We start from the raw sequence: 17,905 nt of genomic DNA, 5'->3' as shown, positions 1-17,905 counted from the left end.
AAAGCACAGTGCTTTAATATATCTGTGATATCCACCATATGATGTGAAAGACGGATGTCAGTAACATTCCAATGCAAAAACAGTACAGTAATGGGTGATACACGTTTAAAGGAATTTTACTTCATAACAACAAAATGGATACCTTTTATATTTTGGGGATTAAATGAGAATCAGAGGGATATACGTAGATGACATTAATGTAAAAGCCTCTGGTTTGTTGCCATCGTTCACACACAAGAGAAAGTGTAATGCTTTTGTTCTCTCTGTCTGTGTGATGTCATTATGCAGCTCTTTCTACAAGGAGCAACAAAACACACTAAAACAGAATGACACAACACACACACTAGACCACTCACGGATCATCCACGTCACTTTCCGTTTCGCTGTCTGGTCTTTCCCTCTCTGCATCCTTCTCTCTCTCCAGGGGCAGTTCATCGGCTGAGGGAGCAGGGGCGTGAGGAAGGGGCTGGTGCTCCCTCTATAATCTCCTTCAGAACTGACCCACTCTGAGACTCTGAAAAAGAAAGCCGCATTTTTCATTACAGTATCTTTAATGAATCCCTCCAATCTGGCAACCCCTGGGGTCAATCTTTGGATGGGGTAATGGCTGTATTACAGCAGATCGAGTTACAGAGACTCGCTGCAGATGTGAGAGAGGAGACCAAATACATAACAAGGTTCGGACTATTCCAGGAAAATTGCTTCTAAATGTTTTTAATATTAGCATATAAATATGTTCTTTAATCTAACCCAAATGTTGACAAATAGCTTTAGACTAATTTTAGAATCAGGCAATGGGTGCAAAGTACATTACCTTTTTTCAGAGAGGCTGTCTGTGGATGACTGACAGTTTGTTGGCCCTCACCAGGTTGAGCTGATGGATCTGATTGGGTGGGTGCCAGAAAGGGACCAATGAATGCCAAGGAAACACTGGAACCGATCTGGGCTCAACATTAGTCCACACTACAGAAAAAAAGACACAGCAGTCATTTAAGGTAACATTAACACCGATAAACAACATCAACGCCAATAAAAAACCTATACAACATAACCAACATAAATGACTAGAGGCAAATAGCAAAAATATTTAGCTATACATAAGTATAAACATTTTAATAAAAACACACACAAAGGTTGATATTGCTTTGTCCGATTCTACAATACATTAATGCTATTAACTCAACAAAAGATGAAAGAGGTAAACAATCATATTTTTTAAATAAAGAAGACAATATCACACATGAACTGAATGACATCTTCACTCAAAATGAAGTCTGTTGTTGTTTATGAATGCTGTCTTATTAAAATGACTAATTGTTACAACAATGAACTCATGCTGCTGGAGCACAATATTATTTCAGGGGTGTCATTCGTTAGAAACAAATATAAACACAGACATAATTCATCAAAACCCTCCTAGCATCACTACTTTATCAATAGTCCAGATAACCCACGAATATGCGACAATTTAAGTAGGTATTATTGAACCAAACGAATCAATGATTTATGTGACTCTTGAACAATACTTCCATGCACTTTAGACACCATTACAACTACATAGACACAACTCAATCATATTAGATTACGGTTGCAAGAGAGTTCGGTTTTTACCTATTAATAACACAATAATACAAATTGAGCAATAAAGACTGACCAAACATGCTGAGTCCTTGGCGAAGATACTGCGGGCTTTCCGATGAAAACATGATTGAGAATGATCCTTGCTGACTTTTTTCACAGAAAATGTTCACAAACGTGTAGTTTGTCCATTAAATAGATGCACTCTTTCAAATGTTCGTTTGATATGAATTACGACAAGTTCTTGCGATCACAAATGAAGTATCAACATGATGCTTTTCCCAGACAGCTGAAAATAAGCGGCCATAATCGATGCTTCCAATATCCGTCTACTAGTTTCTACACGTTGGTACCAAATGTTCTGCCTTACAGTGCCCGTTATCCATTTACATTATTCTTGAGTTTTTAAACAGTCCTTTGTGTGTTCTCAGATTTATTGGCTCAGACAATGTTAAAAATATGACAGTGTACCGCATCTCCAAGAACGCGCGAGATTAAAAACAAATGACGATCTTTGTTTTAAAACACTTTAATGTACACACATAAGGTTAATATCCACACTGATCAAGCTGTTGTGGTTCGATAGGCGGATAGGGGTTTGGTTTCATTTGGATGATGTAGTTTGTTTTTGGTCCTGCTTGCCCCCCCCTTCAGGTCTTAGCTTGTTTACATTTACGGATGGCTCCGGTTATGAAGGGGTTATATAGGCCTCGCGGTCATCCTCGGAATCGAGTAGTGCAACAGCCGCGACCTGAGCACACCTCAGCCCATGGGCTTTACATAAACAACGGTACGATTGATAATTAATTTGGCAACATATATATATATATATTATCGCTATAAAAAGATAAAAGCACGACACTGATATCAAATGAGAAATGTATTTACTCGTGAAAACGGTTTTCCGTTATTCGTCGTGAAAATGGGAAGCCCAAACCTGCCAGATTAGCATGTTAGCATGGTCACTTGCGCGTGTTGAACAGAGAATGCTACCACACCGTAGGTCGAGTGTAATCTATTCTTTGGGTGTCTTTTGGTTGCGACACGCATCGGAAGCGACTTTCTAGATCCACAAATTAACCATCGGCCAAGAAAATAATACGTATCAAAGGATCAATAAAAGGCCACATGTAATACACATCTGTCTTTTTCACGTGGTCGCTATCGTTCTATCTTGGCTGTCACTGAACGACATTATCAGATCCACATCCTGTTTCAAATAAGATTTAAATGCATCAGTTTGGTGTACAACGCCTGGTTCCCCATCTAATGATTGACATACGCACAATCGCATCCTGCCCCGTATACAAGCGACAATCGGACTTATTTTATATTGCCACTTTAGTTGGATGGTTTTGGGGCTGCATTGGTGATTCGGACCTGGTTTCAGCAGCACAGTTCCAGATGAGTCCGTCCCCTCGGGAACGCCCCTGGTCTCGCATCCGCACCGCCGAGATCTACGACGAAACTTGTCCTCATGTCACGGTTTAAAACTGTAACACTACACGCAAAACAAACAGGTTAAAAAGGGGAACGAACGATCCGCGTCTGCCACTACTAATGCTGATGTAGACAACCTAACGTTACGTAAAACCCAAACAACGATGTCCACCTGTGCAATGTTCCGGATCAACAATCATTAGTTACAGTGTTGTAACACTGTAGCTGTAATCATGAGATGTTCAGACAAAATATTGTGTGCTATTCTTTCCGTTACGGTGTTTAATATGTTGTATAACTGTTAAAAACACTACTTCCCACCTAATTTCACTGCAAATGACTATATCCGTGATAGCAGCCTATCATATTATATCAAAGAAAATGGAGCCACTGTAGATTGTACAACCGCACGCTAAACGTGTATATTCCTAGACACAAAGAGCATCTTTTTGTGTTTCTTCCCTTAATCTTACTTTACAATTTTGCTATCCTAAAGATTTTTAAATAATCTTGCGAGAAACTGAAGTAGGTTTGAGCTCAAACCGAAGTTAAACCAACGCTGTGACTTCTCTTTTTAAATGCCTTCTCCGACACCCCCTCCCTCGCGCACACCCCAGCCTCAATAAGTGTCATCCAAAAGACTAATCGACCACTAAACACATCGCCTTCAGCGCGGACACGATATTAAAACAAGTCTAAATCAAAATGCTCTAATAGATGACTGCGCGAGACGGTACGACCCCGCCGCGTACTAACCCACTACGGACAACGGGGGGGCAATACAAAACGGAGACGAAAAGCTGGATAGAGAAGATCCGGCACAATGCTGTTGTGATGAAATGACGGCTCTGAATTGTAAAAATAGCCCGTAAAGTCCAGTGCGGTTCTCCTGCAGCAGGGTCACTTTACCGATCCGAGGCGACCCGCGGCGCAGTACGTGCTCCTCCCAGCTCGCTTCGTAGGTGTTCGTAGTAGAAAAGTCGTTGTATCATAACACCATTCAATTGGCCACGACTCCTTCCTCGAGTTCTCGCTCCCCACTTGTTTCGCAAAGCCTTTCTTTCTCTTTCCCTCCCTCTTCCTCTTGTTGTATAGTAGGCTGCCCTCTTTCGTTCTATCAGCGTGTCAACCTCGCCCAGCCCGTGACCCGCCTTTTACTCTCCGAATGCTTTCGTGCATTGGTCTACGATGCAGCCTATCGTAAGACAATCCGCTGCGCTGATTGGTCCAAGCGAGCGTTGGAATGTCAGTCATATGCAAATCCTGCTTCGCTTTTCGTCCATTCATTGGCTATACGGCTGAAATCGAGCTCATGAATATTTAACAAAGAATCTGGGGCATGACTTTACGTGGGTTCTTGTGACGTTGAGCTGCTGCGCTTGTGTACTTGCCAAAAAGCACAGCGTGTCATATCAGGTACTTTTTATATCTTTGCGTCTATTATGGGTTACAAAGACTGAGTTATTTTGGGATGGATTAAGCACACAAAATAATAGGAGGCCACACTAGACATATGCAAATCCATTTCGTCAAACTTCTATCATGACAGTTTAAAATGTATATTATTTGAGCACGTTTGAGAGAAGTGGGGGCATGAGCAACACATAAACATACTGCTAAAAATGTAGAGATTGGATGCACTGTAAGTGTCGGTCAAATACATACATGTAAAAATAATCCTTAAAGTCCCCGTGAACCGGAAGTTGCGAACGTTTTACTTCCGTATTCTGACACATTTCCGAGTGAAAAGGATTTTTAAAGGATACAATTAGAGGGCGTGGCTTGCGTCATTCACGGCGAAATGATTGGTTATGTAAAACAGCTGTTGCATTATTTTAAAGTGAACTGGCAGCAGACTTATGAGGAGTTAATGGATGCTCCGGCCAAGGGGTCTAATTTACGTCATTTGAGACGGATAGTCATTTCAAAGTGCACTTTTAGATTTTAACTAAAGATTATGAGGGAATATGAGTTTAAAAAGAAAATGACCCACACTGATTACCTATTTACTATAAACGCTGCAATATTTTATGACAAAATAAAAATTGTCATTTTTTATTTCACTGGGACTTTAAGGCTAGTTTCAAACCTGTCTCCATTTCTCTGTTCTGTTGAACACAAAGGAAGATATTTGGAAGAATTTTAGCAAATGACATTCTGAGGCACCATTGACTGCCATAGTATTTATTATTTATCTATCATGAATTTCATATTTATTATTATTACTGGGGTACAACGGTGGGAGAGGGGATGAGGTTGGTAATTCATGACCAAATTTTCATTTTTGGGTGAATTATTCCTTTAAACTTTTTCGTCTGATACTCTTAAAATTGTTATTTGTAATCCACAGTAAAGAAATATAAATACAATTTTAGGTTAAAATAGTTTTTAAAATGTAAAGGTGTGATATTTTTAAACAAGACTGGTACAATTTACGCACACATACAAACAGTTGTCAGTAATATTTTTTTTAATGTTACACGTTTACTGTTACTACATAAGACAAAGCACACAGTAATGTCTTTATCTACCTAATGCAAGTAATTTTCAGTAGACCAACCATTTCCTCTTTTACTGCAATTTTTCTCACTAATGCCACATATATGGTATTCATGGCAATCACGATTTGAGGCCAACATTAGCAAGAAAGGCCAACAAATACATTATAATCTCCACTGTACTGCAAATTTTACCCACTCTTTTAATCACATGGCTATGAACAAATGACAGCTACACTGCTACCCAGGAATGGAAAAGTGGGGGCTTTTCCATTCCTTGGTCTTTAAAGATTGGTGGTGATTGAATGAAACAGAACACAAATAAGATTTGTCATTACTAGTTTTTTGGAGATCATGCGGCTGTTGATAAAGCCGCAAACATCTAACAAACTGGCCATAAACGAAGCCAAATTAAGTAAAAAGGCGAGGAGGATGCTGGGACAAAGTGTTCAATTTGTCCTTCAAACAACATTGTGAGTTCCCCCTATCTTTCTCTGTTTACTATTTGTTAATGTTTTTACTTCAACAGTGATGATATCGCAGTGAAAGTTGACTGTCCAAAACCACTATTATCAGTGCATGCAGCTCTCAGCCAGCGTGACAGAGGCATGCTCACACTGTACATGAGTGTCAGTGTGTCTGTGAGTAGGTTTATGTGTGTGCGCTGAGCATGAGAGATCTCAGTGACTAGTTTGTTTGTATGGGGCAGAGGGGTATTGGCCTTGTACCCAGTATCAGACAGTCCCCTCACAAACAGTCACGCTACAATGACGAAGATTTGTGTGCGACAGAAAGAAGAAGAGTGACAGAAAAAAAGACAATGTGGCCAAGCTGTAGTAACTCAGCGTCCAACCAAACCACATTATTATATCTCAGCAAAAACTAGGAACTGTACAAAAAGACACTCAGAGTGGGTGAATAAAAATGACTGGCTCTGAAATGTTTGAGAAAAGAGAGGGAAAATGGGTGGGAAGGGGAAAGTGTGCAAGTCAGGGGTGTAAAAATAGAACAAGAGTCATTCTATCAAGAGGAGGGGAGGAGGGAGTTGTGAAAGTTGCGAAAACATGGCCCCACTCACTATACGTGGGAAGATGATAATAGAAAGACAGAAAATCTTCGAATAGATTAAGCAAAACGCATCACGAAAGGCTTGAGTGATTCTGTGTGCACAGTGCCCACATTAACTTGCCCTCAGCTCATGTAGTGAAATCCACAGACATTAAACTGAGAGAAGATTGTGGCAAGATACATGTCTTCTCATAGAACACAATGTCATTGTCAATAGGAGGGGCTTATTTCTTTCTCAGCCACTGAGCTTGCGCTGAGCTCTTGGCAACAGCCAATAGGGGGTGGCTGAGAACCACCAGCTCAGAGTATGATTATAGTAAACAAGTTATTAACTCTTTCAATGCTGATCCGATTTAAAATGACTAAAAAATATAATATCATGCACCACTTTGAGCTTTAAATTAATTCAACGTGAGCCTAAATAAATGAACAAAGTCAGTCAAATTATTGAAATATTAAAATCTGTACAAAGTGACAGTTATCTCATGTAGAGATGGGTTAGGCCCAGTGTGATACAGGGTTAATACTGCACGCCCCATCCACAAAACCCTGTCCCTCTCTCGTTTAATCATTGTTTTTGCGTAATTAAAACATAATCTCAAAGCCTACTCCTTGTTGCCATGGTAACAGTTTATGGGTAATGTTACTCATGCCAGTTTGGTGACCACTGGCCATGGTACCATCCCCACACACACACACTGGCCTTTTGTAAGATATTTATATCACTGCTTCCATCTGTCAGTACAAGTTTCCAGCTTCTTTACAAAGGACATATGGAGGATAATAGAAATGAAGAATGATGCCTAACCAATCCATCTAATACATCCATGTGTCCTGTTCTTTCTTTTCTGCTTCACAAAGTCTTATAGATTATTACCCAGATGCATGAAATGCACTACTGAGGAAAATAATATGTACTGTAGTTATGAAACTGTCCTTCTCTTCTGTGTATGTAATGCCACACACTATTCACATGGGGGCAGCACTATCCTATTGAAAAACTGAAACCCACCACGCAGTAAGAGATTACAGCTAGGGATGGGGGCTCTTATGTTAATGTATGTGTACGTCTAGAATACATTTATTAAATCTTATGATTTCCCCTGAGATAAAGCATTGAAATCATACATTCAATAAATACAAGCATGAAGCGTATATAATGCAAAATGGCACTTAAATATAGAAATCACAAATTTTGCGTTTTCTTTGCTATCTTTAAATTGATATGCGTGTGTGTCATGGAGAAACCTTCTACATGAGGGGAGACGGCTGGCATTCCCGAGAACACTATGATCAGAGGGAAACTGAGATACTTCTGCACTGCACCACAGAATGAGAGAGAGAGATATAAAGAGAGAAACAGGTGACGAAAAAGAGTCGAAAAACAGATAGGAGGGTGAGCGTATAAAACAGAGAGTTCAAATGACTTTACGCATACAGAAAGATTAAAGGGGAGAAATGCTTCTTGGATATAGATTTAAGATACACTGCAAAATAAACATGCGACAGATGGCAACCTTACACATAAATATAGTATGCTCAAACACGACAGAGACCTATTATGAATTCCAAACATATAACAAAAATTCTATAGTTCATCAAAAACCTTTACGATTAATAATTAAAGGGATGGTTTAATGTTTAAGTAAAAAAGTACCTGTACTGTAGCTTTCAGAAGGAATTAAATGCAGAAGCTGCTTAGAATTGTATAAGTTAACAAAATATGCAACCAGAAAACTGATATTTACAGTAACTGCTCTGTAATAAGTAACCGTACAACCCTATTGCATTTAAAATAAAATAGCCTGCATTTAAAAATACTCATTTAAAGATATATCGTGTTTGTAACATCTGGAGTGAGTTGTACATCTGTTTTTGCAGTGTGGATTCAGTAAGCATGATCAAATTAAACGTAGAATGTTTGGAGTTGTTACAATGATAAACAATTATTAAATACGTCCTTGAAAAAAAGCTTAGTAAAGTAATATTATTTTTTGTATATTCGCATTTTAACCTGCACATCTTAGCTAAGTTAAGAGAACACATTACTTTTGTTATAATATTTGAAAAAAATATATCCCAAGACTGTGTCGTTTTGTTTTTGACTTTTGAAACAAATTCACTCTTTGATTCAGACACATGCTTTGTGATTACTGTCAAGACTGTCACAATAACTAAACATATTGTTAATGGACCGGTATTATTGGTCTCCCTGGATGTCCTACATATCCTTATAAACAAATGTAAAAAACATATCGTCATGCTAACACAGACTTCTACACTTAAAAACCAATGTTACCTAAATTGAAACGAACTCTAGTGTTTATTTTTCGAAGAAATGTAAAAATTCAAGATATATCTGGACCAATCATATCTTTACTGATAACCTCCAAATTCAGTCAGTTTATTTAATAAACAATTTTGGGACGCACAGACACATCAATTATAAATTAAGGATACTTTTAAAACACGACTGAAATACAAAAACTGTCTGTATGCAGATAAAAAGCAGTTATTTCAAAATTATTTTGACTAATTTAAGAACATCATTTTCTGCTGGCTACTCAGACAAAGATATTTTAACACACAAAATAAAAAAAGAAACATTTTCAATGCCAATACAACAACAAATGATCATGAATATGAGCAGTACAGCAGAATCTCAGTTTATATGTGTTAAACAGCTGAAAGGAGATACAATATATCTGTGAGAATAACCGTGTGTGTCTGCGTATGTAACTGTACAATAACATAAGCCTTTATATAAAACATGCTGCACATATGTAAGATAGAATAAGATAAAAAGGAAGGTACTGCTTTCTTGCATGTCTGCAATTTTGTTAGAAATGTTTTCTCTCTGTTTACGTCCATTTCTGCATTCTAATATCAGCGTATCAAGGCAGGCCTACAAGATCAGGGCTACATTTTAACAAAGGCCTCCTTGCCATCTCGCAAGACATGCTCCTTTTCCTTCTGTCACACAAAAATACACTCCTGATCACAGCTAATCAAATACCACCACACATAATTAAATATATGAATAAATAATCTATCAATAGACACATGAAGACATGTTCTTTTTTATCACACTAGAATACAAGCTACAGAACGTCCACTCATACAAACTGTTATTATGTCTGTATACTGTCAACGCATACACTGAGAACAGACTATGAGACGAGTGAAAATGTCAATCAGTGACTTCCAAACATAATTCAGACACACAAAATTACACATGAATTATGAGTAAAGATCAAAACAGAAATAACTTTGCCATAAAAACATTATTTTAAGGGTTTGTATGGAAATTACTAAAACAACAGATGTTCTCTTAATCCTTCTGAACATGAACAAATGTCACTCATTCACAAACGCTAAATAAAATTCAGTCGCCTGTCACTTGTCACACTATGTGTGATTTGACATTTATCTAGGAACATATTTTTAACAACAAAATAATGGTTGGGTAAGTATTTTGTCCTTTTCAAAAACAGGTTCTAATAAAGACATAATTGCTTTGGTCTGTACCTGAGAACATTTAACTATTAAAATAACAACCAAACTATTTTGGATCATTTGTGAATCTGAAAGACAACTAGGTTCCTTGAAGCTAAAGAGCATTTCAAAGACGTTACAAGTAAAACAAATGCTTTTGGTACACATAAGGAGGGCTTAAACGAGTGTCTGGATGTCCCACTGGGTAATGTTGATGAAATTATTAGTTAAATCAAACTATCCAAAGACTACCTGAAGATGCCGGTAAATAATAAAATTCTGGACTTGTAAAAAAAGCCACAGACAAGTCTCCAGTCACTTTTAAACTAGCTACAAAATCCAGCAGGTGAGAACGGGTCAACCCTATAAGGATCACTGCATAGCACTATATTTTAAGGGTAATACAAAAATAATGTTTTTAAAACATCAGGAGTTGTTCAAAAAAAGCTTAAAATGACCCAGTTCCCTCGTGGGAAAAAACCTTGCGGTCATATGAGACTGTGCTGGAGCTTTTAAGCCAGTATTCAAGAAGATTGTGTGTTTCAAATCTAACATTTCCTCCCCATCTAACACCTTAAAAAGATAGCATGTCTAAATGTGAAGAATGCTGGTGGTAGCATTATGCTGTGGGGCTACTTTTCATCAGCAGGAACTGAGCTTTTAAATAATAAGGGATTGTTTGTGAAATAACAGGGAAAATACTGCAAGGGAACCATTTTGGTCTATTTAAAGCTTTTTAAACTACATTAAAATCCTGCTTGTAGAAACACACACAAAAATAATTATATTGATAAAATCATATAAATATCAGCATTTACATTTCTCTGGATTCAAATTTCATACTCAAGTGTAACATTATACATGATGTTCAGTGCTTTGAAATAAAAAAATATGAAATAAAAGGAATTTGATATGGGATCTGGTAATTCAGATACATGAGAGAACTGGCTTTGAGTCGGAATACCTTTAAACGTGCACTTTATTTAGAAATTGACTATTTTTATTATAACATACTTCTCTATTCTATCCTATTTTCAAGTCTCTGCTAACAGTACAAATTGTTCTTTGGTGTTTTTTTAATCAACCATCAATAAAAAAAACGTATTCAATTCATGTAAGTAAATCAATTGACTTTAAATATTAATTTGAAAACATTTAATTGTGTAGGAAAAAGTAGCAGGGTTATATAGGAAGCACAGTACAACAGCACAGTTATGTAGGAAATCGATGCCTGTGACAAGGTCAGAAATATGGTTTAACTTTCATCATGCAAGGCCATAGGAATGAATTCCGGGTCTATCTACTGTATATAGTATATTACTTCAGGTCCCTTACCTCTGTTTTAACAAATGCGACCTGATAGTTCCGGTGTGTGAATGCAGCACATTATATTTAATTGCCCTTTCTCAATATTTGTACTCTATTTGTTCTTGTTTAGTTTTTATAAGAAAGGTAACCTCAAACAGGTTTTTTTTATTAAAAATGTTGCACTGACAAAGCAAGGATTCCCTTTCACATTTATTTTTCCTGTGTAATAATTTTACCTTGATTCTGACCTTTTCTTTTTTCTTTGGAAATTGGTAATTTGGAGGATTATTTTCTGGAGATGGTGAAAGGGTTCGTGGATTGATATATTCAAATCATTGGAATTAAACAGCATACATATATGAACATTTTTATTTTATTTTTACTTCATGACGATCAAACATATTGAATTAATAATGATACTAGATAGATCATGTCCACCTTTTATCCCATTCACTATACCCAAAAATGTAACCATGTTTTCAAATATTGCAACTGTAACAATCAAGTAATCCATAAAATTGTATAACAATGTTTTATGAATTAAGTTGGTATGCCATATATATAAAAAAGTCAATGCTTGACATTTAATTGTTTGTTCATCTCACAGTGCCTTTATTATATCATCATTAGTAATGTCTTTACTGGTATCACAGGGTTTGCAATTATGTCCTTCATGATTCAAATAGACGTGTAAAACTACAATTTTTAGTCTTCTATGGTACTTCAAAGACTGAATAAAAACGTCTGAAATAGATAGCACAGTCTTTAAAACACTTTGACAACTGCTTTGACATTCTGTGGTGAGTAAACAAAAAAAACAAAGGACTTTCCTTAATGTCTTTATTTAAACCTTCTTTAAATCTATATGATGTGGCATATTCTGTTGTGTTATCAGATCAAAACAACACAATAACTGTCTTGAGGATCACCATTGGAATACTGGTATTTGCATTAAATGTAAATATAGATTTCTCTTACCAGTTCCAGGCCGCCCCATGATGATGTCTTTGCATGGCACAGGATGCAGGGTCTCTGTAGGAAGTATGAGCGGCAGCAACGCAGTGGGAGCAGGATGACAGGGGACAGGCTGCTGCACCATCACCGGACCATTCTTATCCTGTCCTCCTCCACAATCTGCTGCAATGAGACCAGGCCGTGTGGCAGGGCTAGGCACTGATATGCAAGCCAAGGTGGCGCTGGATTGCATGGATAGACCAGCAGTATTTGGGATGGAAGAGGTAGTAGACACTAGAACAAGAGTTGAGGTGGGGTTTTGAAGTAAAACTGGTCCATTGGTGGAAGCAGCGTTAATTGGTACAGGAACCTGTAGTCCTGTAACAGACTGTACACCATTTTGGTTATTTTCCGTGTAACTGGTCCTGTCCACGTCAGCAACTCTAGCCAGTGGAAGTTCTGTAAACTTTACAAGAGGAACCTCAGGATTTCTTACTATTACTGGAGAGTCCCTCAAAGGTTGATGAGCTGTTTGTAGTGAACCCGCTTCTAAGCCTAGGGGAGAAGTTGGTGTAGAAGAGGCAGTGGTTGAAGGAAGTCTTTGGGGGAGTGTGACAGTAGGTGTTTGAGGAGTGATAATGCAGACATTTGTTACAAGTGAGGGGTCATGACTGATTTGTTCCTGATCATGTTTGACAAATTCTTGTGACAGTGAAGTTGAGGGAGGTGGGGCATCCGTCCTGCGTTTACCCGGGCTCATAGGTACAGTGAAGGTTAGACTGGTGTGGAAGGATGGCACAATACCAGGCAAATTTCTGTCCTTGTCCCTCTCTAGACCTCCTGCCCCGTGTTTCGGAGTACCAGTGTTGGTACCACTGGGTTGTCTATGGCGGCGGGGAGGAAGGACTGGAGAGGCAGTGATAGGGCTGAAGTTTGCAGGGCGAAAACCAAATAGTGGTGAAGGAGATGGGGAAGGTGTAGGTGAGAATGGGGACTGATTTGAAATTGGTGAAAATGAGGGTGTTACAGACCTTGAGCTACCTAGGGATACCAGCATAGTTGCAGCCTCGCATTCATCAAAGTCAAAGCGAGAGAAATCTTGAGCAAGCAGTGATGGCAATCCAAGACGTGGCCGAGAGTCAGTACCCCGGCTGCTTGTCTCACTACTGTCCCTTGAAGTCTCATCCCAATCAAATTCACTGCTAGCACGACCCCGCAGATCTGAAGGGGTAACGGTCCCTGAGCTGCTCCCTCCACCTCCTCCACTTCCTCTCTCTCCCACTGCTCCCTCCATTTCTTTGGTACGCATGGAAAGGTGGCGGGAACAGTAGCCACGACGCTGGGACTCTTTCATGCAACCTTCCCTGGAGCACAAGCGCCGCCACTGTTTCCCATTGAACTTTTTACGGATTCCATTAGGCGTACAGACTACATCACCTTTCTTGTATTTCTGTTGATTAGCTGACAAAGGAGTCCTTGATCGTGAGGAAGAAGCAGAAGATGAGGCAGAACTCCCGGGAACAGGGGTGGAGGTCTGTGAAGGTGTAGGAGTTTTCTCAAGAGGTGTCAAAGACCCCCTAGAGTTAGGGGAAGGAGGCACAGAGGGTTGCACATGGTGAGAGATCCCTCCATCAGACCCTAAAAGTGCAGGTGATGGGGTTGGATGGGGACTTCCTAAAGATGTCCCAGAGATGCCTCGCATCACTGTAAGTGGACTTGGATACCCAGGAGGTTTGGAAAGAATTTGTCTGTGCTGATTAGGTCCCCCTTTAGGTCCCGCTGAGACTAAGGATCCTCCAACTTCTCTGAGTGGTGCCATGTTAAGCTGCAAAACCTCCATGTCCACCTCTGGGGTCTGCAATTGATTTCGCTCATGTTCCCTGTCTCGAACTCTTTCCCTATTTCCTGTTCCCTCACTGTCCCTACTAGCTGCTATACTAACCATATTTTTTGCTACCATTACAACTGCTGGTGAAGTGGAAGATGAAAGTTGTGTGCTTCCATAGTGATGAACCTCTGAAGATGGGAATCTGCTGTTCTCCCTGAGCAAACCTGCAGTTCCCAAATCCAGTCCCTCACTTAACTGACATAGTTCCTGCTCCACCTCCATCTCATCCCTGTGTTCCCTCTCCTCTCGCACTTTCTCTTTCATAACCCCATCCCATGGCGGAACAAGGAGACGCAGGTTTTGGCGGGCCACCCACACAGTCTTAGAACTTGATGCCTCCTCACTGCTGCACATCTCTTTCTTTTGCTCCAACCCTTCCTGCAAAAGCACCATGTAGGGGCATGCAACACCTGAATGAGAGTCCAACTGAGCCACCACACCTTCTCTGAAGCACTCTTTACCTTTATCTCCTCCATAAGGCACACAAACATGCGTCCCAACCTCCACAGGTTCATTGCCTGGGGGTGGGGCGTCTAAAATGAGGTCAATGGGTTGGTGCGGGCGACTTACTAATGTATGAAATGGATATGGAAGCAGCATCCTCTCTCCATCAACCTGCAATTCTACATTCAGCTGCTCTCTACTGGACCCACGCACCACACCGCAAACAAATACACATTCCTTGATTAGCTTCTCGATTTCTTTTACATTAGTTCTTGGTCGCCTTCTTGCTAGCACTCTTTGGTTTTTCAGTCCTTTAGCTAGAGCTTCTGCTATTGCGTCAGAACCTACCTGCTCAATTTGCAGTACAGGCAGTGTTGAATTGTTAGACGGCAGTCTTTTTGACATCCTTACATGACTGCCCAAACTGAGCTGCACGCCAGAGGGCTCAAGTACCTCTAGATCCAGAGAGTGTTCACTGGCTGTGTCTGTAGATGAAGAGCGCACCGAATTTGGGGCCTGCTCCCCATATCCATCTGCTTCCACTGTTTGAACTACCTTTTGTCCTGCAAAGGGCATTTGATTTTTCAACAAATTACCCAAAGTTTCATCTCCTTTTTGAGATTCTGTGCTTGGAATTTTGACTATTTCTTTACTGCTACTCTCACTAATTTCCAGATCAGAACTATCTGTTTTAGCCACATTGTTTCTGAGCACATCAGTACTGTTCTGAGTAACGGGGGTGTGTGATGAAGTTAGATGGTTGCTATAAAGTGTGAGAGGAGCAGTTGACAGGGTTAAACCAATGGGAGAGGTAATGGAAGCTTGATGTTCATACATGTATTTCTTCTTGGGCACCCTGGATTTGAAAGTGGCTGTTTTTCGACTGGAGGGTGTTGTGGAAATGTGGTTGGCACTGATAGAGTTACTTTTATTTACACTATTGGCTGTAGTATTTGTGTTTTGTGTATTGCTAGAAGTACTGTTTGCTTGTTGGTTGCTACCTTTACTGTTTGTGCTAGTACAGTTTTGTGTTTTTGTAATACATATGTCTGTGCTATTACTGTTTACATTTTCGTGTGCATTGCTTTCAAGTGCATTCTTCAATGAGTCTGTGCTCTCTGTTAAACTGTTTGTGTTCATGTTCTTGGGGCTTTTTGTCTTATTCACTATAATTATGTTCTCCTCAGTTTTCGATGTTTCCACTGTCCTTTCTCTTATTTGTTCTCTTAGCCCCACCCTGTTTGGGATGTTGCTACTCTTGATTTGCTTGTCCTGAGCGCTGTCTGCTTTAGAAGGAGCGTGTTTCTGGGGTGAAAGTGCAGACTGTGTTGTTCTTGAAAGTCCATCAAGCTTGCCTGCACATTTTCTTGCTCCTTTTCCTCTTGGCGATAAGGGAGAGCGTCCTCTCTGTTTCTTGGGTGGCCTCATCTTTTTCAGTTTGGCAAATTTAGATGATTTCTATTTTCCTTTTGTGGTTCTTTTCTTCTAACATTTAATGGGCTCTTTCAAGGTTGTTTTAGTACAGCTTTCCCTCACAAACAAAAACCTGAAACAAAAAGAAAAAGAATCAGCAAGACAAGATAGATTTACATGCAGCTATCAAAATACAATGTTTGGGAAGATGCTATAAGTCTATGTATCTGCTTGACTGTCTGAACACTAAGGCTGTCACTTTTACTTTAGTTCATTCTTTCTGAATTATTTTTGGGTATGGGTAGTTGACAAATATACCTTGAATGTGTCCTATGGTGTGACACGATCTCTATCATGCTATTTTTTATTAGAAATATAAATGTTAATAATATAAAATGAATATATTATTAACAGTTTCGTCTTGCTGTGGCACACCATAGGACACATGTTCGGTAGATTTATCAACAACACATACTTATGCAGACCTTATGCATTTTGCATATGCCAGACATTTAACAATATATTAATGTTAAGGAAAACCATCAAGAAAGAACATGCTCTCTAAAGTACACTAAGTGGAAATGTCAAGAAGGATCTTGACAAGCTTATAATAAACTTTTTGTGTGTATCTCCTCCAATCCTCATCATCCTCCTTCCATCAGTACATTTTACAAATACATATAAAACAGACAAAGGCCTACTTTTTTAGTATGCACTGTCATGCTGCTATTAAAATCCTGGTGAAAACCAGACTTTGATTCCTCAACACATAAACACATTTTACTATCCAGTCCTCATTCATTCGTATTCAAACACGTGTGTGAAATCACACTCCCCTTCACTCAATTTCTCACTCTCTTTACTATTCCACACTCCCACCCACTCACGAAAAATGTGAAAACAGACACTCCCACACAAACAATACAAGCACAGGATTTTCCTGTGAGAGATGGCTATAAAGGAGTATTGGGGATTTCTTTGAGTCATTCCATGACACACCCCACCCTCTGTTCATAATGACCCTGAACTATTTATTTGCAATGAAGTGACATTTCTTTCTCAATAATACAATACATATTACGCAGACAACATTACTGTGGTTTATTTCAAGTCCTGGATATTCACACTACACTATTCTTTACATTTCTGATAGATTATGTTTTGTGAAGGGTCAAAGTTCAAAGTGTGTTCTTTTGGGAATTGCTACAAACAATTTTAATTGCTCAGATACACCAGGTGCTTTAGAATCCAACATATGAGTCAGCATTTGAACTAACAAGAATCAAGCCAAAATTCTAAGTACATTTTACTACATAATATTATCAGTTATGTAGCAGCTGGTGAATTTAAGATATTGTCTGTTATATGAACAAATCTCATTTTTTCTGTTTCTGTCCTCGGTTAAATTTAACATCATCTATTCCCCTATTCACATGATATTACGTCAAAGACTCCTGGCAATGTTTTAACAAAATGGATTTTTTTAATATGGACAGTGAGTCAAAAAGAAATCATTGGAATTAAATAAAGACAAAAAGAAAAACAAGGCCCACACCTGATCCACGAATTCTTTTTGCTTTGTGTTTAGCAAATATTGGCACATGTTAAATAATATTTTTGAAAATATATTATGACTTGTAATACTACATGATCAATACAACTGCTCTGCTCATTAGCAATATATGGCAATTCCAGTTCAAAAAGAACATGCTATGTCGGAGACGATGGCCTAGTGGGCAGTGCTCCGACATGTGGCACAGTTGCACATCGGGCGATCCGAGTTCGATTTGAGTCTCATGGTCCTTTCCCGAACCCACCC

General features: G+C 39.0%; 1 protein-coding gene across 1 annotated transcript in view; it reads right to left on the bottom strand.

The window, feature by feature from the left end:
- cicb (capicua transcriptional repressor b) overlaps positions 1 to 17,905 on the bottom strand; it is a 34,378-nt gene that overhangs the window by 11,890 nt on the left and 4,583 nt on the right. Inside the window, 5 exon segments of the mRNA XM_056761818.1 lie at positions 357 to 461; positions 463 to 514; positions 815 to 910; positions 913 to 963; positions 12,366 to 16,219. Coding sequence (XP_056617796.1) covers positions 357 to 461; positions 463 to 514; positions 815 to 910; positions 913 to 963; positions 12,366 to 16,101 — 4,040 coding nt within the window. The 5' untranslated portion in view covers positions 16,102 to 16,219.

This window comes from Triplophysa dalaica, chromosome 12 (assembly GCF_015846415.1).
Source record: "Triplophysa dalaica isolate WHDGS20190420 chromosome 12, ASM1584641v1, whole genome shotgun sequence".
In the NCBI taxonomy this organism is placed as follows: Eukaryota; Metazoa; Chordata; class Actinopteri; order Cypriniformes; family Nemacheilidae; genus Triplophysa; species Triplophysa dalaica.
Note: the sequence above shows the minus strand (reverse complement) of the source record. Positions and strands in the feature narration are given on the sequence as shown.